Raw genomic sequence first — 14381 nt, 5'->3', positions numbered from 1 at the left:
AGAATGACAAGAAACTCATCTTGCAGAAGCCAAAATCACCTTTCTTTCTTGCCCCTGAACTTCATGAAAAGATGTGCATTATCAGGCTAGCCTTAAAAACTTAACAAACTGCAAAGGGTGTATCTTCAGCTTCCATTTTCTATCACCACCTTGGAAGCGCCTGAGAATATTAAAGTCCCACTGTGAGCTGATATCCCCCGGTGTCCATGATTATTCAATTAAAATTAAACAAAACCTATATAAAAGTAATAAATATTTTCTGGTTTGGAGGAAAGAAATAAACCTTACACCTGTTTGTGATTGCTAAGGATACTTTGTATTTGATTCCCGTCAAAATAGACATGATGTCGGGGCATAGGGTCTTTTTTAATAACAATATTTCATAAGTGACTATAGGGGACATGATTATCAGACTAAAATTCTCCCTGTTTGAACATAGTTTATCCAGTATGTATGTTCTACTCCAATGCTTGTATGGTCTAGACACACATGCTGATAAAAACAAGAGTTTAGTATGGGGTGTAATACCTCAGAACCCCTCAAAGCAAGCCAACTTGGTTTTATTTAAGGTAACACATTTACAAGAGGCTGCTGCTGACAGAAATGTTGTTTTGGGAATCAACTGCATCTCCACCACATCTCTCATGTCTGACTAGCTCCAAATTCAGCGAAACCTGTGATTTGACAAGACACGTCCACTTGTTAGTGCACGCAGGGTGAAGTTGACCGTTTCTGAAACCAAATCAAAGAGCTGTTATTGTCAAGCAGAAAACATTGTCTTTGAAGGGAATACTCTCCAGAGGCCCCCTCCATAGGAGAGGTAAACATTGCCAGAAAATTCTGAGATCCTTGATCTTGTTTTCTTTGTAGACTCATTAACACCGTCTGCCAAGAAGGCACTTCCCGGAGCTCTCATGGCAGAACAAGGGGAAAATAGAGTTAGTGTATAAGAGTGGAAACAGAATTTGTCCCATAGCATTAGAACTTCTGACTATTTTCTTCTTTTCCCTTGAATGGTATGAAAGGATTTTCAGTTTTTTTCTTATCACTAACATCAAAAGAATTTTCAATAACGTATCAAATTTAGATCGTAGGGATTGTTCCTTTGGAAATTGTTTCTGATATTACAATCAAGAGCATTTAATTGCATCACAGGAATTTAAAATTTAATTAAAAAAATTATAAACCATAGTTTTAATAAGCGTGTTTTCTTAAGGAAAAAAATCTCTAGAAAGCATGAAACTAGAGCCGAAGATATACTCATCCATGCCAGGCACCTATGACATGTGCGTACGACGTCAGCTGACATGTAGAAGGCGTCAGTAACTAGCAGGTGCTGTAGCAGTGTTGAGCATGATTCAAGATTTATGTATTTTATTTTAGAGAGCAAGAGCCCATGAGGGGGGGCACAGAGAGAGAGACGGGGAGAGGGAGAGAATCTCAAGCAGACACCCAGCTGAGTGTGGAGCCTGATACGGGGCTCAATCCCATGACACTGAGATCAGGACCTGAGCTGAAATCAAGGGTCAGATGCTTAAATGATGGAGCCACCCAGTGGCTCAACGCCCCAGTGTTGAGCATAATTAATTTATTAGGGTCCCCCAGCTTCTAAATAAGCTTCATTCCAAGCTTTGCCACCTGTCTATGCCTCTTGCCTAGAAATTCTGATCTCATCATCCCAAGGAGAGACCCCTTGTTCCTTGCTTATCTATAGAAATCCTTTCTTTTTCTGAATTGTCACATTTCTGTGTGCTTAATACTTAAATAACATAAGGTCCTACACCGGTGACCTGGCGTTTGAATGGAGAGCATTTGGAAGTCCTGCTATAGCAGTGACAAATGGGGAGCAGGTTGGCAGGAAGAGAAGGGAAAAAGAGGGAAACAGTAAGGAAGCCAACACCAGGGGGACGGGCGGGGCCAGGTGAAAAGAACAGTCTCTGCCCCCCTGGGGGAGGGGGCTCTCCCTGTCACCCTGTGCCTCCCCGCGGGGTCAGAACGTGTGCTCTCCTGCATTCGAAGTCTTTGCTTAGAGCACTCGACCCAGCACGACGGTGGGCTCTGGGAAGGAAGAACCGTCACCAGCCAGGGTCAGCCATATGGAAAGAAATCCTGTCCTCAGAAATGTGTTTGTTGCGGTTCTTCGTCACTGTGTATTTCAAAAGCCACTCGGTCCTTGCAGATGTCAGGATGAGCCCACGACTCTCAGCTCCAGCTGTCCCTGGCAGACTTTCTCACGGAGCAGGTCCCTTTGTGAGAACGGACAGGAGGGGTGTCCTGTGCCAACTGCCGCTTGGGTGCACGTGGCTCTGGCTCAGCGTCTGTCCTTGGCCGCGGGGCTTGAGAGATGCCCTCCCTTTCCCTGGGGGTGTGAGCAGGGGCCATTTCTGTTTAGGAGAGACTTTGTTTTTAGGTTATTTCACCCCTTCCTTGAAGTTTTGTCTCTTTTCAGTTAAAATTTACCTTCAGGACATCACACTCTTGTTTCACAAAAATCCTTCTGTTGTAGTTGTCTCCCACATAAGAAGTAAAACGATCACACAGGTTGCTGTGTGTACCGTATGTATTTTTAACCCTCCGGGTGTCGCAGGCCTACAATTCCCAGCATCCCCAGCTGCTTGCGAGCAGTGTTTACCAGGAGACTTGACACTGAAGGCCGTGCTCCCGTTCTTAGAGCCTCGCCACTTTGTCACTCCCTCCCTCCGTGGGGCCCTCCTATGGGGGAAGTCACTTCATATGTGTGAAGCAGACATTGGCTAGAGAAGACTTTGGTCTGCAATACTTTGAGGCACAATTGTTTCTCTTCAGAAAAAGCTGGAAGAGAAACCAGAGCGAGTACTAACTAGAACCATGTAGATGTCACATTAGTAACTTGTTGCTTTGGACCAGATATTTATACTACTCTTGAAAACACACTGCCTGGCACGTGATAGTTACCCAGCAAATGCTCGGATGTTCACGAACAACTGAGTGGAAAAAATAAAGCCGAGTGATCCCAATGGCGAGCCTGTTGCCGGTCCATAGTCAGACAAGCACTGTTATCCTATCACATCGTTATCGCCTGTCTATACTGCTAGTTTGAACATTTTGATTAAAATGGCCCCTTGGGTTAAATAATCAATTTAGTCAGAAATCAAACAAAGCAAACATTTAACTGAAGTGATTATTTTCACACAACGAATTCAGATAATTCCTCCAAAACAGCCAAATGTGTGTATATAAATACAACCTGAGTTCAATTTAAAAAAATTTTTTTTTATTATATGTTAGTCACCATACAGTACATCCCTGGTTTCTGATGTAAAGTTCGATGATTCATTAGTTGCGTATAACACCCAGTGCACCATGCAATACGTGCCCTCCTTACTACCCATCACCAGCCTATCCCAGTCCCCCACCCCCCGCCACTCTGAAGCCCTCAGTTTGTTTCTCAGAGTCCATAGTTTGATTTTTTATTTACTTATTTTACCAGTTTGGGGTCACCATGGAAGCTTTCTTCATTTTTTTCTGTCTTGAAAATGCTAGAGGAAAAACAAATTGGTCAACTGGGGGGGTACATTAGAAAGAGGCCTTGTCCCCTAGGAAAAATAAAATCCTATGCCTTGTGGCCTCCCAGGGTATGTGAGACAGCACGTCATCTCTACCTGTTCACACGGGCACAGCCCGGTTGGTCCTGTGTATTCGCCCCTTGGGAAAGAAACTTCTCTCATTTAATAGCTGGTAATCCCAGAAACTCCTCATTTCTGTATTTCTCCAGGCTTCTCTGAGAATGTTCAGCAGCAGCAGACTGGCTGCCCCAGCCATCCCGAGAGAATATCTAGGTAGGAAAGGGCCTAGCTCTGCACCTGGGGAGTCGTGGGCTTTTGTCCATGGAACCCTTTGCCCCCATTGTGGCTGTAGGTGGGAGCCCTGGATTCAGTAAGTTCCACAGATGAACAATGGGTGTTGCGTGTTTGTATTCTTGTCAGAAAATGGCTGTCAAGAGTTAGACAACCCAAAATGTGTCGCAATTAGTACCTGACAACTAACCTCTTTTTCTTTCCTAGGGAATGCAGCCGGATTTTTGGTGAAGACGGTCTGACGTTGAAGCTCTTTCTTAAAAGAACTGCTCCCTTTTCTATTCTATGGACTTTGACTAATTACCTGTATTTACTGGCTTTAAGGAAGCTGACAGCCACGGATGTCTCTGCTCTGTTCTGTTGTAACAAAGCCTTTGTCTTCTTGCTGTCGTGGATCGTGCTGAAAGACAGGTTCATGGGAGTGAGGGTAATGGCACACTTGATTCGATGTGTGAGGCCACCTGTAATCGTAAATCCTTGGCATCGGGAGAGCTCCTGTGTTTCATTGAATTTCTGTCAAACTTTCCCCATTGGTTCTGAGTACAAAGTGGAATTTGAAGATGCATTAGGACACCCAGGCAATTACAATATCATGAAAGGATAAAGAGATGGTCTCCCTTGGGCAGTCAAGCTGATTTCAACAGGAGGCACGAAAACAGGGAAAATAAGTTCTTTTTTTAGAATTAATGGTGTGATCAACTCCTTCTGTCCTCAGGAAAGAAGGGTCTGAGAAAATTAGCCACAGTAAAGATTATGGTTTTTTTTTTTTCAATCAACATATGTTGGGACAACTCCCTCATGCTTTCCCTCCCCCCGACCCCAAGATGGATTTAATTAACATTGGTGTAAGTAGATAAGGTTACCAAACAGTAATTAAAGTCACTGGTAATGGCACAATGCTGTTAAAAGTGGCTTATGTATCTAGTGTGACTAATCTAGAAATGGAACGAAAAGCAACAATTTGTACTTTGGGGTACAAATCCTTAATTGAACTGTATTAAACTTCCACCAGCCACTTCAGTTCTGAGTTTATTCCTTTCAGAAGTAATACGGATTTGAAAAAAAAAATATTTTGTATGTCCGGTCTAGGTTAGATTGATTGAAAGCCAGGTAGACTTAAGGAGCCAGCTCTCATTCATGTAATCGGGCATGCCACCATGATGAAAATATTGAGAAAATCATTTAGAAAGAGGTACAAATGAAAAGCCTTGTCCCAGAAGAAAACATCACACACTGATTATTCTCTGAAAGAGATGTCCACGCCTGGATTTGAAGCAGATCTTTCTATGAAAATATTGTTCTTGTTGCAATGATTTCAGGGTCCCTGGCCCCCTAAATGCTGAAATTAATACGATAGAGAGAGTTGATGATAGTCATTAACCCTTAAGACTTTTTTCAATAGCAAATTCTGATTCTGTCTCGGGAGAGGCTGCTCAAAAATTCGGAACTGAAGCTTGACACGGACAAGAAGTAGAAAGCTCTGCTAGAAGCAAGATGAGAAACTCCGAGCCAGCCCGGGATCGTAGACTATACCCGGATGTGGCACCGCGTCCTCCACCAGCTAATTTAGATTTGCCATCCAAAGGGCTTAACATTCTGTTTTATACGTGGAACGCTGGTGCTGGCTGTTTACCCTCAGGAACCCTGACAAGTCCTCGAGAGCAGGGACCGTCCCTCTGTTGCTCACTACTCCATTCGGGATTAGCTACGTAATTTGTGGGGCCCAATGCAAAAGGAAAATACAGGGACCACTCTTTTTTTTTTTTTTTAATTTTTAAAGCAGCTTTATTTTTCCCCCCAAGTTTTTATTTAAATTCAAGTTAGTCAGAAACTAATAATGTATTATATGTTGGCTAATTAAATTTAAATTTAAAAATAAATAAATAAATTCAAGTTAGTTAACATATGGTGTAGTATTGGTTTTAGGAGTAGAATTTAGTGATTCACCATTACATATAATACCCAGTGCTCATCCCAACAAGTGCCCTCCTTAATGCCCAACACATTTAACCCGTCCCCTTTCACCTCCACTCCGGCCACCCTTCATTTGTTCTCTATAGTTAAGAGTCTCTTATGGTTTGTCTCCTTCTCTGTTTTTATCTTATTTTATTTCTCCTTCCCTTCCCCTATGTTGACCTGTTTTGCTTCTTAAATAACACAGGGACCACTCAAGGCGGCAATAGCAGAGCATGAAACTAAGGGCAAGGCCCTTCTACTCATGGGAGCCTGTGCGTCTGCAAAGGCCATAAGCCCATGTAGCCAGCTCTGCCTCTGTCTCTAGCACTTAGAATAATGCAGGGGACAAAATGGGGCTCGGTAGATATTTGAGGGTATAGTAAAGAAATTCATGCTTAGGAGACCTTTCTCTTTTCTATCTTCCAGCACCATGGATTACCCATGAGAATTTGGAGGGCTTTGTCAGAAGAGAAGGGAAAAGAGGAGATTTAGGGGCTTTTCTGCCCTTTCAATGGCATCTGAATACCAAAAGGGAATCAATACCTTCACTATTAGATTTATCAGTGAGAAGATCAGTTGTATTAGAGTGAGTGAATGCATTTAACCAGGGAACTTACTGATGCAAGATGTCCTATCAAAAGAGGTTCAATGTTTACTTGGGATTTAAAAAAAAAAAAAACTCAGCTGGTAACTTCTATTTAAATCACACATTTCGGAAATCTGCCAAGAAGCCACAGACCAGCACCATTCGAAAATTGGCATCTATAGTGGGTTGAATGGTCCCCAATAAGGTGTCCACATCCTCATTCCCAGACCCTATGAATGTGACCTTATGTGGAAAAATGGTCTTTGGAGACATAATTAACATAAGGCTCATGCAAAGGGGAGATCATCCTGGATCAGTTAGGTGGCCCTAATTCCAATAACAGATATCCTTACAAGAGACACACAGGAGAGACACACAGAAGGGGAGAAGGCAGTGTGACCACAGAGACAGAGATTGGAGTGACATGACCAGGAAGACCGGGGCGGCCCCCAGAACCTGGAAGAGTCAAGGAGTTATTCTCTCGCAGAGCTGCCGGCAGGAGCACGGCTCTTCTGGCTTTGAACTTCTGGGCTCCAGAACTGTGAGAGAATAAATTTCTATTGTTTTCAGTTACCGTTTGTGGTAATTCATGACAGCAGCCTCAGGAAACTACTACAGTATCCGTAAGTAGTAAGACCCGAGAGAAAAAAAAACAAAAACAAAAACGTTATGTAGCCAATGAGTTGTATATACTTGTTAATAAGTCCATACGTAAATTAAGATGTCATAGATGGCAAAATGGTAAACATGAACGTCGAGCACGGTAGAAGTCAGGTAGTTTTCTTTTTACATACCAGGAAATGCTTCGATCCTTGCTGGGAAACACGAGGAAGTGTTTCATGCCGTGTTCCAGAAAAATGTCAAGGTGTCATTTGGAAGACGCCCGTAGTCAGGCCATGGGATATGAAAAGAACCAAAATGTCTTCAGCATTTTGCCTTTTGACAGTCGCAGCAATTCTTTTTTTCTGGAGACATATCGAGAACATGTATAATCGGGTCATTTGAGAAATTACAGGAGAGCAAACAGAACACTGACGATGTAAACGGCGTTTCCCTTGCCTACGTCCGGACGGGGTCAACGCCCAGCCTGGGCGGGCCGCCCCACTTGGATGACTCTTCTTTTTTTTTCTTTTTTTTAATAGTTAAAGCGCTGCTGCTTTTTTTTTTTTTTTTTTTTTTTTTTTTAGATTTTATTTATTTTTATTTGACAGAGAGACAGCCAGCGAGAGAGGGAACACAAGCAGGGGGAGTGGGAGAGGAAGAATCAGGCTCATAGCAGAAGAGCCTGATGTGGGGCTCGATCCCATAACGCCGGGATCACGCCCGGAGCCGAAGGCAGTCGCCCAACCGCTCTGCCACCCAGGCGCCCCTAAAGCACTGCTTCTGGTCATCAGATTACAATTTGTATTTTTGACTCACTCTAAGGCTGCAGTAGTTTACAGATAGGTTGGTTTTGGATTGTACTCCTCATTTGTTAGACCCGAAGAATGCTCACATGTAAGATGATCGCATTTCCTACTCCTATGTCTCACACCCAAATGACACCCTCGACAGCATGAAGGATGCTTTCGGTTATAAAATTGGTAGCTGCGTTTCTCGGGAGCACCAGTCGGCCAGAAGTAGCAATGCGCACGGAAAAATGAATTCTGCTTTATGAATAACTTGTTAATATTTTGTTTCCTTAGAATATTGATTGCATTGCGGATGGAAAGGTAATTTGTTGTACACTTAGTCTTCTAGCCAATCATTCCAGCCAATTTACTGGTCAGCATGGGTGGGTTAAAAACTCTCATGAGTAGTTGCGTACAACTGATACGTGGTCATCCCCTGGAAATCCGTAAACTTTTTTAAAAGACCTATTTTTTTTTAATTGCACAAGTGTTGGTGAGAATTCAGCTCTTGCAGCTTTGAAGAACGGGGTTTTCCCATCTTCAAGATCCTGTCTTGTTTAGCTAGAGTTCTTAAATTCATGAAAAGCAGAGAAACCACCTTAATAAAAAAAAAGGTTCTCCTCAAAGAAAATGAGCCACTGGCTGGGGTTTTCTTCTCTGTCGCTGGTATTGATTGCACTCCAGTCTGAAAAGTAAATGTCAGACTAGGAAATCGAAACTCTTCTTTCAGATCTCGTCCATCCCTTATTTTTTATATTGTTAATTGAAAATTGTCTTTCATTTTTAAATTTCCTTGAACGGCGGAAGAAAATTGGTGGGTGGTGAAAGGTTCAGCAGACCCCAAACTTCCTTAGCAGATTTAGGAAATGAATTTGTGTCTCTTCGACTTGACACCCACATATTTTTCTAGCTGTAATTGGGTCCCTATGCAGTTAACTTCTCAAACTGTAGCTCTTTCGGACACTTTTCAAGATCCACCATGGACCGACTAGCGTATGTCAGTTAAACAGAATCTTTCGCTGCTTAACCTGCACTTCTCTGAATTCAAATTGGGCTCCAGAGTGCCCTAAATCAGGACACTGGAGCTGAGCTGTTACTGATTTGTGCCAAGATTATGTATTTAGAGAAGAGTCGAGATAACCTTTCATTTCCATCTTGCCTTTGGTTGACATTTATGCCATGACCGTGCATTCGTGGGCAGTGCAGAATCCTCTCTCCAGAACCTTCATGCTTCCTGGAGGAGGCAGCACAGGATGGGTAGTGGGACCCATCCTTTTCATCCCCCTCTTGGCAGGAGAAAAATTTGTGAATACAGGGAGGAGAAAGCTCAAGTGGAACGCTCTCCAATTTTACACCCACAGGGAATCCATAACCCCTTAACGAGATGCCATCAGTAGATCTGCTCTATCCTCCATGCACACCCTTTAGTCCTTCCATCTGGCAGTTCTCTCCCTTTCCCGTCCTGGTCTCCCTTGGAGATCATTTGCAGATGGATTTTATTCGTATAAAAATGGATGTGTGTTGGGGGTTGGGGGTGGGAATCTTGGTTTGGGGCTCTGTACAACTTGGGTTTGACCAGTCCCCAGGTGCCCTCTGTCCACACAGACACACACACACACACACACACACACACACACACACACACACAATCTGTACAGCTATACACTGCCCACCTCTTTCATTTCTCACACTTCAACTCTTGTCCAATTTCACTGGATCTGAGTAAAACAGATGGTTCACCTTCATGGAACCTTAAATGGAGCATGTGGGCAACTTAAGGATTCTGCGTAGCCTTGGTTTTCCTTGAAAATGGACTCAATTTAAATAACTCAAGAGAACAAGGATGACCATCAGTGCAGTCTCACCGGCAAGCATGAGTGTGTATCCCACCAATAGCTGCGGACATTTAGTCTTGAGTTTGAATGCAGCCCTGCCAGCAGCGTAGCTTTGAGGCTCTGCCTTCTAGAGGCTGCTGTAGGCTTGGGATTCAGGGGTCCGTTGTGAGCCACGGAAGCTCCTCCATGCTCACCCAGATTTAGAAACACTGTTAAGCGCAAGGCAAATAAGGAAAGTTATTTCAGCTGCAATTAGAGAAGCCATTAAAGGTTCACCTCAATACCCTGAACCCTACAAGAGCTGGTATTGTTACACAACTAAAAATTCTGGACGCCATTTTGTCAATGGGGGAAACAGTAAATGTAATGAGGCTGGTGAACCCTCACAGAGATCAAGAACCCTTGTGGTTTGGAAGGCCTGAGACAAAAAAAGAAAAGAAAAGAAATGATGTTACAAGAAGAAAAAAAAAAAGAAACAGCCAAAAGCCAGATGTTTCTCTAGCTTTTATGTGTACAGATGAATTCTTTGAGAGGTGACAGAAGCCTAGCTTTCATGCAGGGTCACATGTGGTAAGTAGCACAGTGAGATTATCAAATGTTGACCCCTAAAGTCATCTTTGGGCTTTAGGAACACACTCAGCCAGCTCATGGTCTCCCTCTGATTAGCCCTGAAAGTTGACAGGAGGCTCTCAGAGGGGCCTGAGCCTGCAGAAGAAGGTAGCTGGCTGAGGAGGAAATGTCCCTTCAGAGGTGTGCTGGACAAATGGGCTAACTAACTCCTCTTCCTTGGGGTACTCCCCCAAGGTGGGCACACCATGACATGAGAGGCCGAGAGGGTTCCAAAGTTAAAGATGAGGCATTGGCAGTGGTACGGTCATTACAGTCACGAACACGCTCACCCGAACCAGATTCAGGAAATGGTAGCGGCGAGTCCTCTGTCTTATTTAGACACCCTGGTTGGTTATAGGGCTGGAACTGGAGTAGGTTGTGAGGAGAGCCACATTTTTCTGGAGCCAGACAGGGGACACCATGAGATGGTGTCTTTTCAGCAGAAGCATCCCTCATGTGGACGCTAACGTGCTCAAAGGTATTTTGGGGGTCGTCCCCGTGTAGATGTGCACATAGGAGCACTTCCGACCCAGGATTTAAGGCACAGGCTTCCCACAGGCACATGTCCAGTGTCCCGAGTCCAAGAAGAGTCATTTTGTGTGTTTTGTTCAAAAGAACAGACTATTAATCCTTGCTTGATAACTGATTAATTCTGAAAATACCTGTGACTCAGCTCTGTGCTTACACTATTTGTTCTCTGGAAATTTGAAAAGTATTCGCTCCACAGTGAACCCAGGGTGCCAAACAGAGTCACTCTGGGATCATCCGAGTGACCACTCCACTGAGCCTCCCCCCTCCACATTTCCCTGCATTTCCTAGACTAGCTGAGCTCTCCTCCCTGAATTCCAGCTGTGTAGGTAAGAAACACATTGAACATTTCTTTTTTTTTTTTTAATATGTTTTCTCTTTTTATTTATTTATTTTTTTTTAATGATTTTTTATTATATTATGTTAGTCACCATACAGTACATCCCAGGTTTCCGATGTAAGGCTCGATGATTCATTAGTTGTGTATAACACCCAGTGCACCATGCAATACGTGCCCTCCTTACTACCCATCACCGGTCTATCCCATTCCCCCACCCCCCTCCCCTCTGAAGTCCTCAGTTTGTTTCTCATAGTCCATAGTCTCTCATGTTTCATTCCCCCTTCTGATTACCCCCCCTTTCTTTATCCCTTTCTTCCCCTACCGATCATCCTAGTTCTTATGTTCCATAGATGAGAGAAATCATATGATAGTTGTCTTTCTCTGCTTGACTTATTTCACTTAGCATTATCTCCTCCAGTGCTGTCCATGTTGTAGCAAATGTTGAGAACTCGTTCTTTCTGATAGCTGAGTAATATTCCATCGTATATATGGACCACAACTTCTTAATCCAGTCATCTGTTGAAGGGCATCTCGGCTCCTTCCACGATTTAGCTATTGTGGACATTGCTGCTATGAACATTGGGGTGCATATGGCCCTTCTCTTCACTACGTCTGTATCTTTGGGGTAAATACCCAGTAGTGCAATGGCTGGATCATAGGGTAGCTCAATTTTTAACTTTTTAAGGGACCTCCACACTGTTTTCCAGAGTGGCTGTACCAACTTGCATTCCCACCAACAATGTAGGAGGGATCCCCTTTCTCCACATCCTCTCCAACAATTGTTGTTTCTTGCCTTGTCTATTTTTGCCATTCTAACTGGCGTAAGGTGGTATCTCAGTGTGGTTTTGATTTGAATTTCCTTGATGGCTAATGATTTTGAACATTTTTTCATGTGTCTGTTAGCCATTTGTATGTCTTCATTGGAAAAGTGTCTGTTCATATCTTCTGCCCATTTTTTGATTTGTTTATTTGTTTCTCGTGTATTGAGTTTGAGAAGTTCTTTGTAGATCTTGGATACCAGTCCTTTATCTGTAGTGTCATTTGCAAATATATTCTCCCATTCCGTGGGCTGCCTCTTAGTTTTTCTGACTGTTTCCTTGGATGTGCAGAAACTTTTAATCTTGATGAAGTCCCATAAGTTCATTTTATCTTTTGTTTCTCTTGCCTTTGGGGATGTGTCATGAAAAAGGTTGCTTTGGCCGATGTCGTAGAGGTTGCTGCCTATGTTCTCCTCTAGAATTTTGATGGATTCCTGTCTCACATCGAGGTCTTTCATCCATTTGGAGTTTATTTTTGTGTATGGTGTGAGATAGTGGTCAAGTTTCATTCTTTTGCATGTAGCTGTCCAATTTTCCCAGCACCATTTATTGAAGAGACTGTCTTTTTCCCACCGGATGTTTTTTCCTGCTTTATCAAATATTAGTTGCCCAAAGAGCCGAGGGTCCATTTCTGGGCTCTCTATTCTGTTCCATTGGTCTATGTGTCTGTTTTTGTGCCAGTACCATGCTGTCTTTGTGATCACAGCTTTGTAGTACAGCTCGAAATCCGGCATTGTGATGCCCCCAGCTTTGTTTTTCCTTTTCAACAGTTCCTTGGAGATTCGGGGCCTTTTCTGTTTCCATACAAATTTAAGGACTGTTTGTTCCAGTTCTTTGAAAAATGTCCTCGGTATTTTGATCGGGATAGCATTGAAAGTGTAGATTGCTCTAGCATGGACATTTTAACTATGTTAATTCTTCCGATCCATGAGCATGGAATATCTTTCCATCTTTTTATGTCTTCCTCAATGTCTTTCAAGAGTGATTTATAGTTTCTAGAATATAGGTCCTTTACGTCTCTGGTTAAGTTAATTCCAAGGTAACGTATGGTTTTTGGTGCTATTGTAAATGGGATGGATTCCCTAATTTCTCTTTCTTCGGTCTCGTTATTCGTGTATAGAAATGCAACTGATTTCTGAGCATTGATTTTGTATCCCGCCACGTTACTGAATTGCTCTATAACTTCTAATAGTTTGGGAGTGGATTCTTTTGGGTTTTCCATATAGAGTATCATGTCATCTGCAAAGAGAGACATTTTGACTTCTTCTTTGCCAATTTGAATACCTTTGATCCCTTTTTGTCGTCTGATTGCTGTTGCAAGGACTTCTAGTACTATGTTGAATAATAGTGGCGAGAGTGGGCATCCTTGTCGAGTTCCTGATCTTAAGGGAAAGGCTTCCAGCTTTTCCCCATTGAGAATAATATTTGCAGTAGGCTTTTCATAGATGGCTTTTATGAGATTGAGAAATGTACCTTCTATTCCTACACTCTGAAGGGTTTTAATCAGGAAAGGATGCTGTATTTTGTCAAATACTTTTTCGGCATCGATTGAGAGGATCATATGGTTCCTGAGTCTTTTCTTGTTGATATGATGTATCACGCTGATTGATTTGCGAATATTGAACCACACTTGCATCCCAGGTATGAATCCCACTTGATCGTGATGGATAATCCTTTTAATGTACTGTTGGATTCTATTAGCAAGTATCTTGTTGAGGATTTTGGCGTCCATATTCATTAGGGAAATCGGTCTGTAATTCTCCTTTTTGATGGGGTCTTTGCCTGGTTTGGGGATCAAAGTAATATTGGCCTCATAGAATGAGTTTGGTAGCTTTCCTTCTGTTTCTATTTTTTGAAATAGCTTTAGGAGAATAGGTATTATTTCTTCTTTGAATGTTTGGTAGAATTCCCCAGGAAAACTGTCCGGGCCTGGAGTTTTGTTATTTGGAAGGTTGTTTATCACTGACTCAATTTCTTCATAACTAATTGGCCTGTTTAAGGAATCAATTTCTTCCGGTTTCAATCTTGGTAGTTTATAGGTTTCCAGGAAGGATTCCATCTCTTCCAGATTGCTTAGTTTATTGGCATATAGCTGTTGATAAAAATTTCTAATAATCCTTCCAATTTCAATGGTGCTCGTCGTGACCTCTCCTTTTTCATTCATAATTTTAATAATCTGGGTCCTTTCTCTTTTCTTTTGGATAAGTCTTGCCAGTGGTCTGTCAATTTTATTGATTCTCTCAAAGAACCAGCTTCTAGTCCTGTTGATCTGCTCTACTGTACTTCTGGTTTCTGCTTGATTGATTTCAGCTCTAATTTTGGTCAACTGCTTCCTCGTGCGTGGATTAGGCCTGTCCCTCTGTTGCTGTTCCAGCTTCTTGAGGTGAGAATATAAAAACTGCATTTTAGATTTTTCTATTCTTTTGAGTGAGGCTTGGATGGCTATGTATTTCCCCCTTAGGACTGCCTTTGCAGTATCCCA

At 42.6% G+C, this 14381-nt stretch overlaps 1 protein-coding gene across 1 annotated transcript in view; it reads left to right on the top strand.

Moving 5' to 3' along the window:
- SLC35F4 (solute carrier family 35 member F4) overlaps positions 1–14381 on the top strand; it is a 231033-nt gene that overhangs the window by 202881 nt on the left and 13771 nt on the right. The window contains exon 4 of the mRNA XM_044377655.2: positions 4044–4263. Coding sequence (XP_044233590.1) covers positions 4044–4263 — 220 coding nt within the window. The remainder of the gene's footprint in view (positions 1–4043; positions 4264–14381) is intronic.

The sequence above is a fragment of the Ursus arctos genome, unplaced genomic scaffold (genome assembly GCF_023065955.2).
Source record: "Ursus arctos isolate Adak ecotype North America unplaced genomic scaffold, UrsArc2.0 scaffold_25, whole genome shotgun sequence".
NCBI lineage: Eukaryota > Metazoa > Chordata > Mammalia > Carnivora > Ursidae > Ursus > Ursus arctos.
The sequence above is the reverse complement of the archived record's forward strand: the minus strand, read 5'-3'. Positions and strand labels throughout refer to the sequence as shown.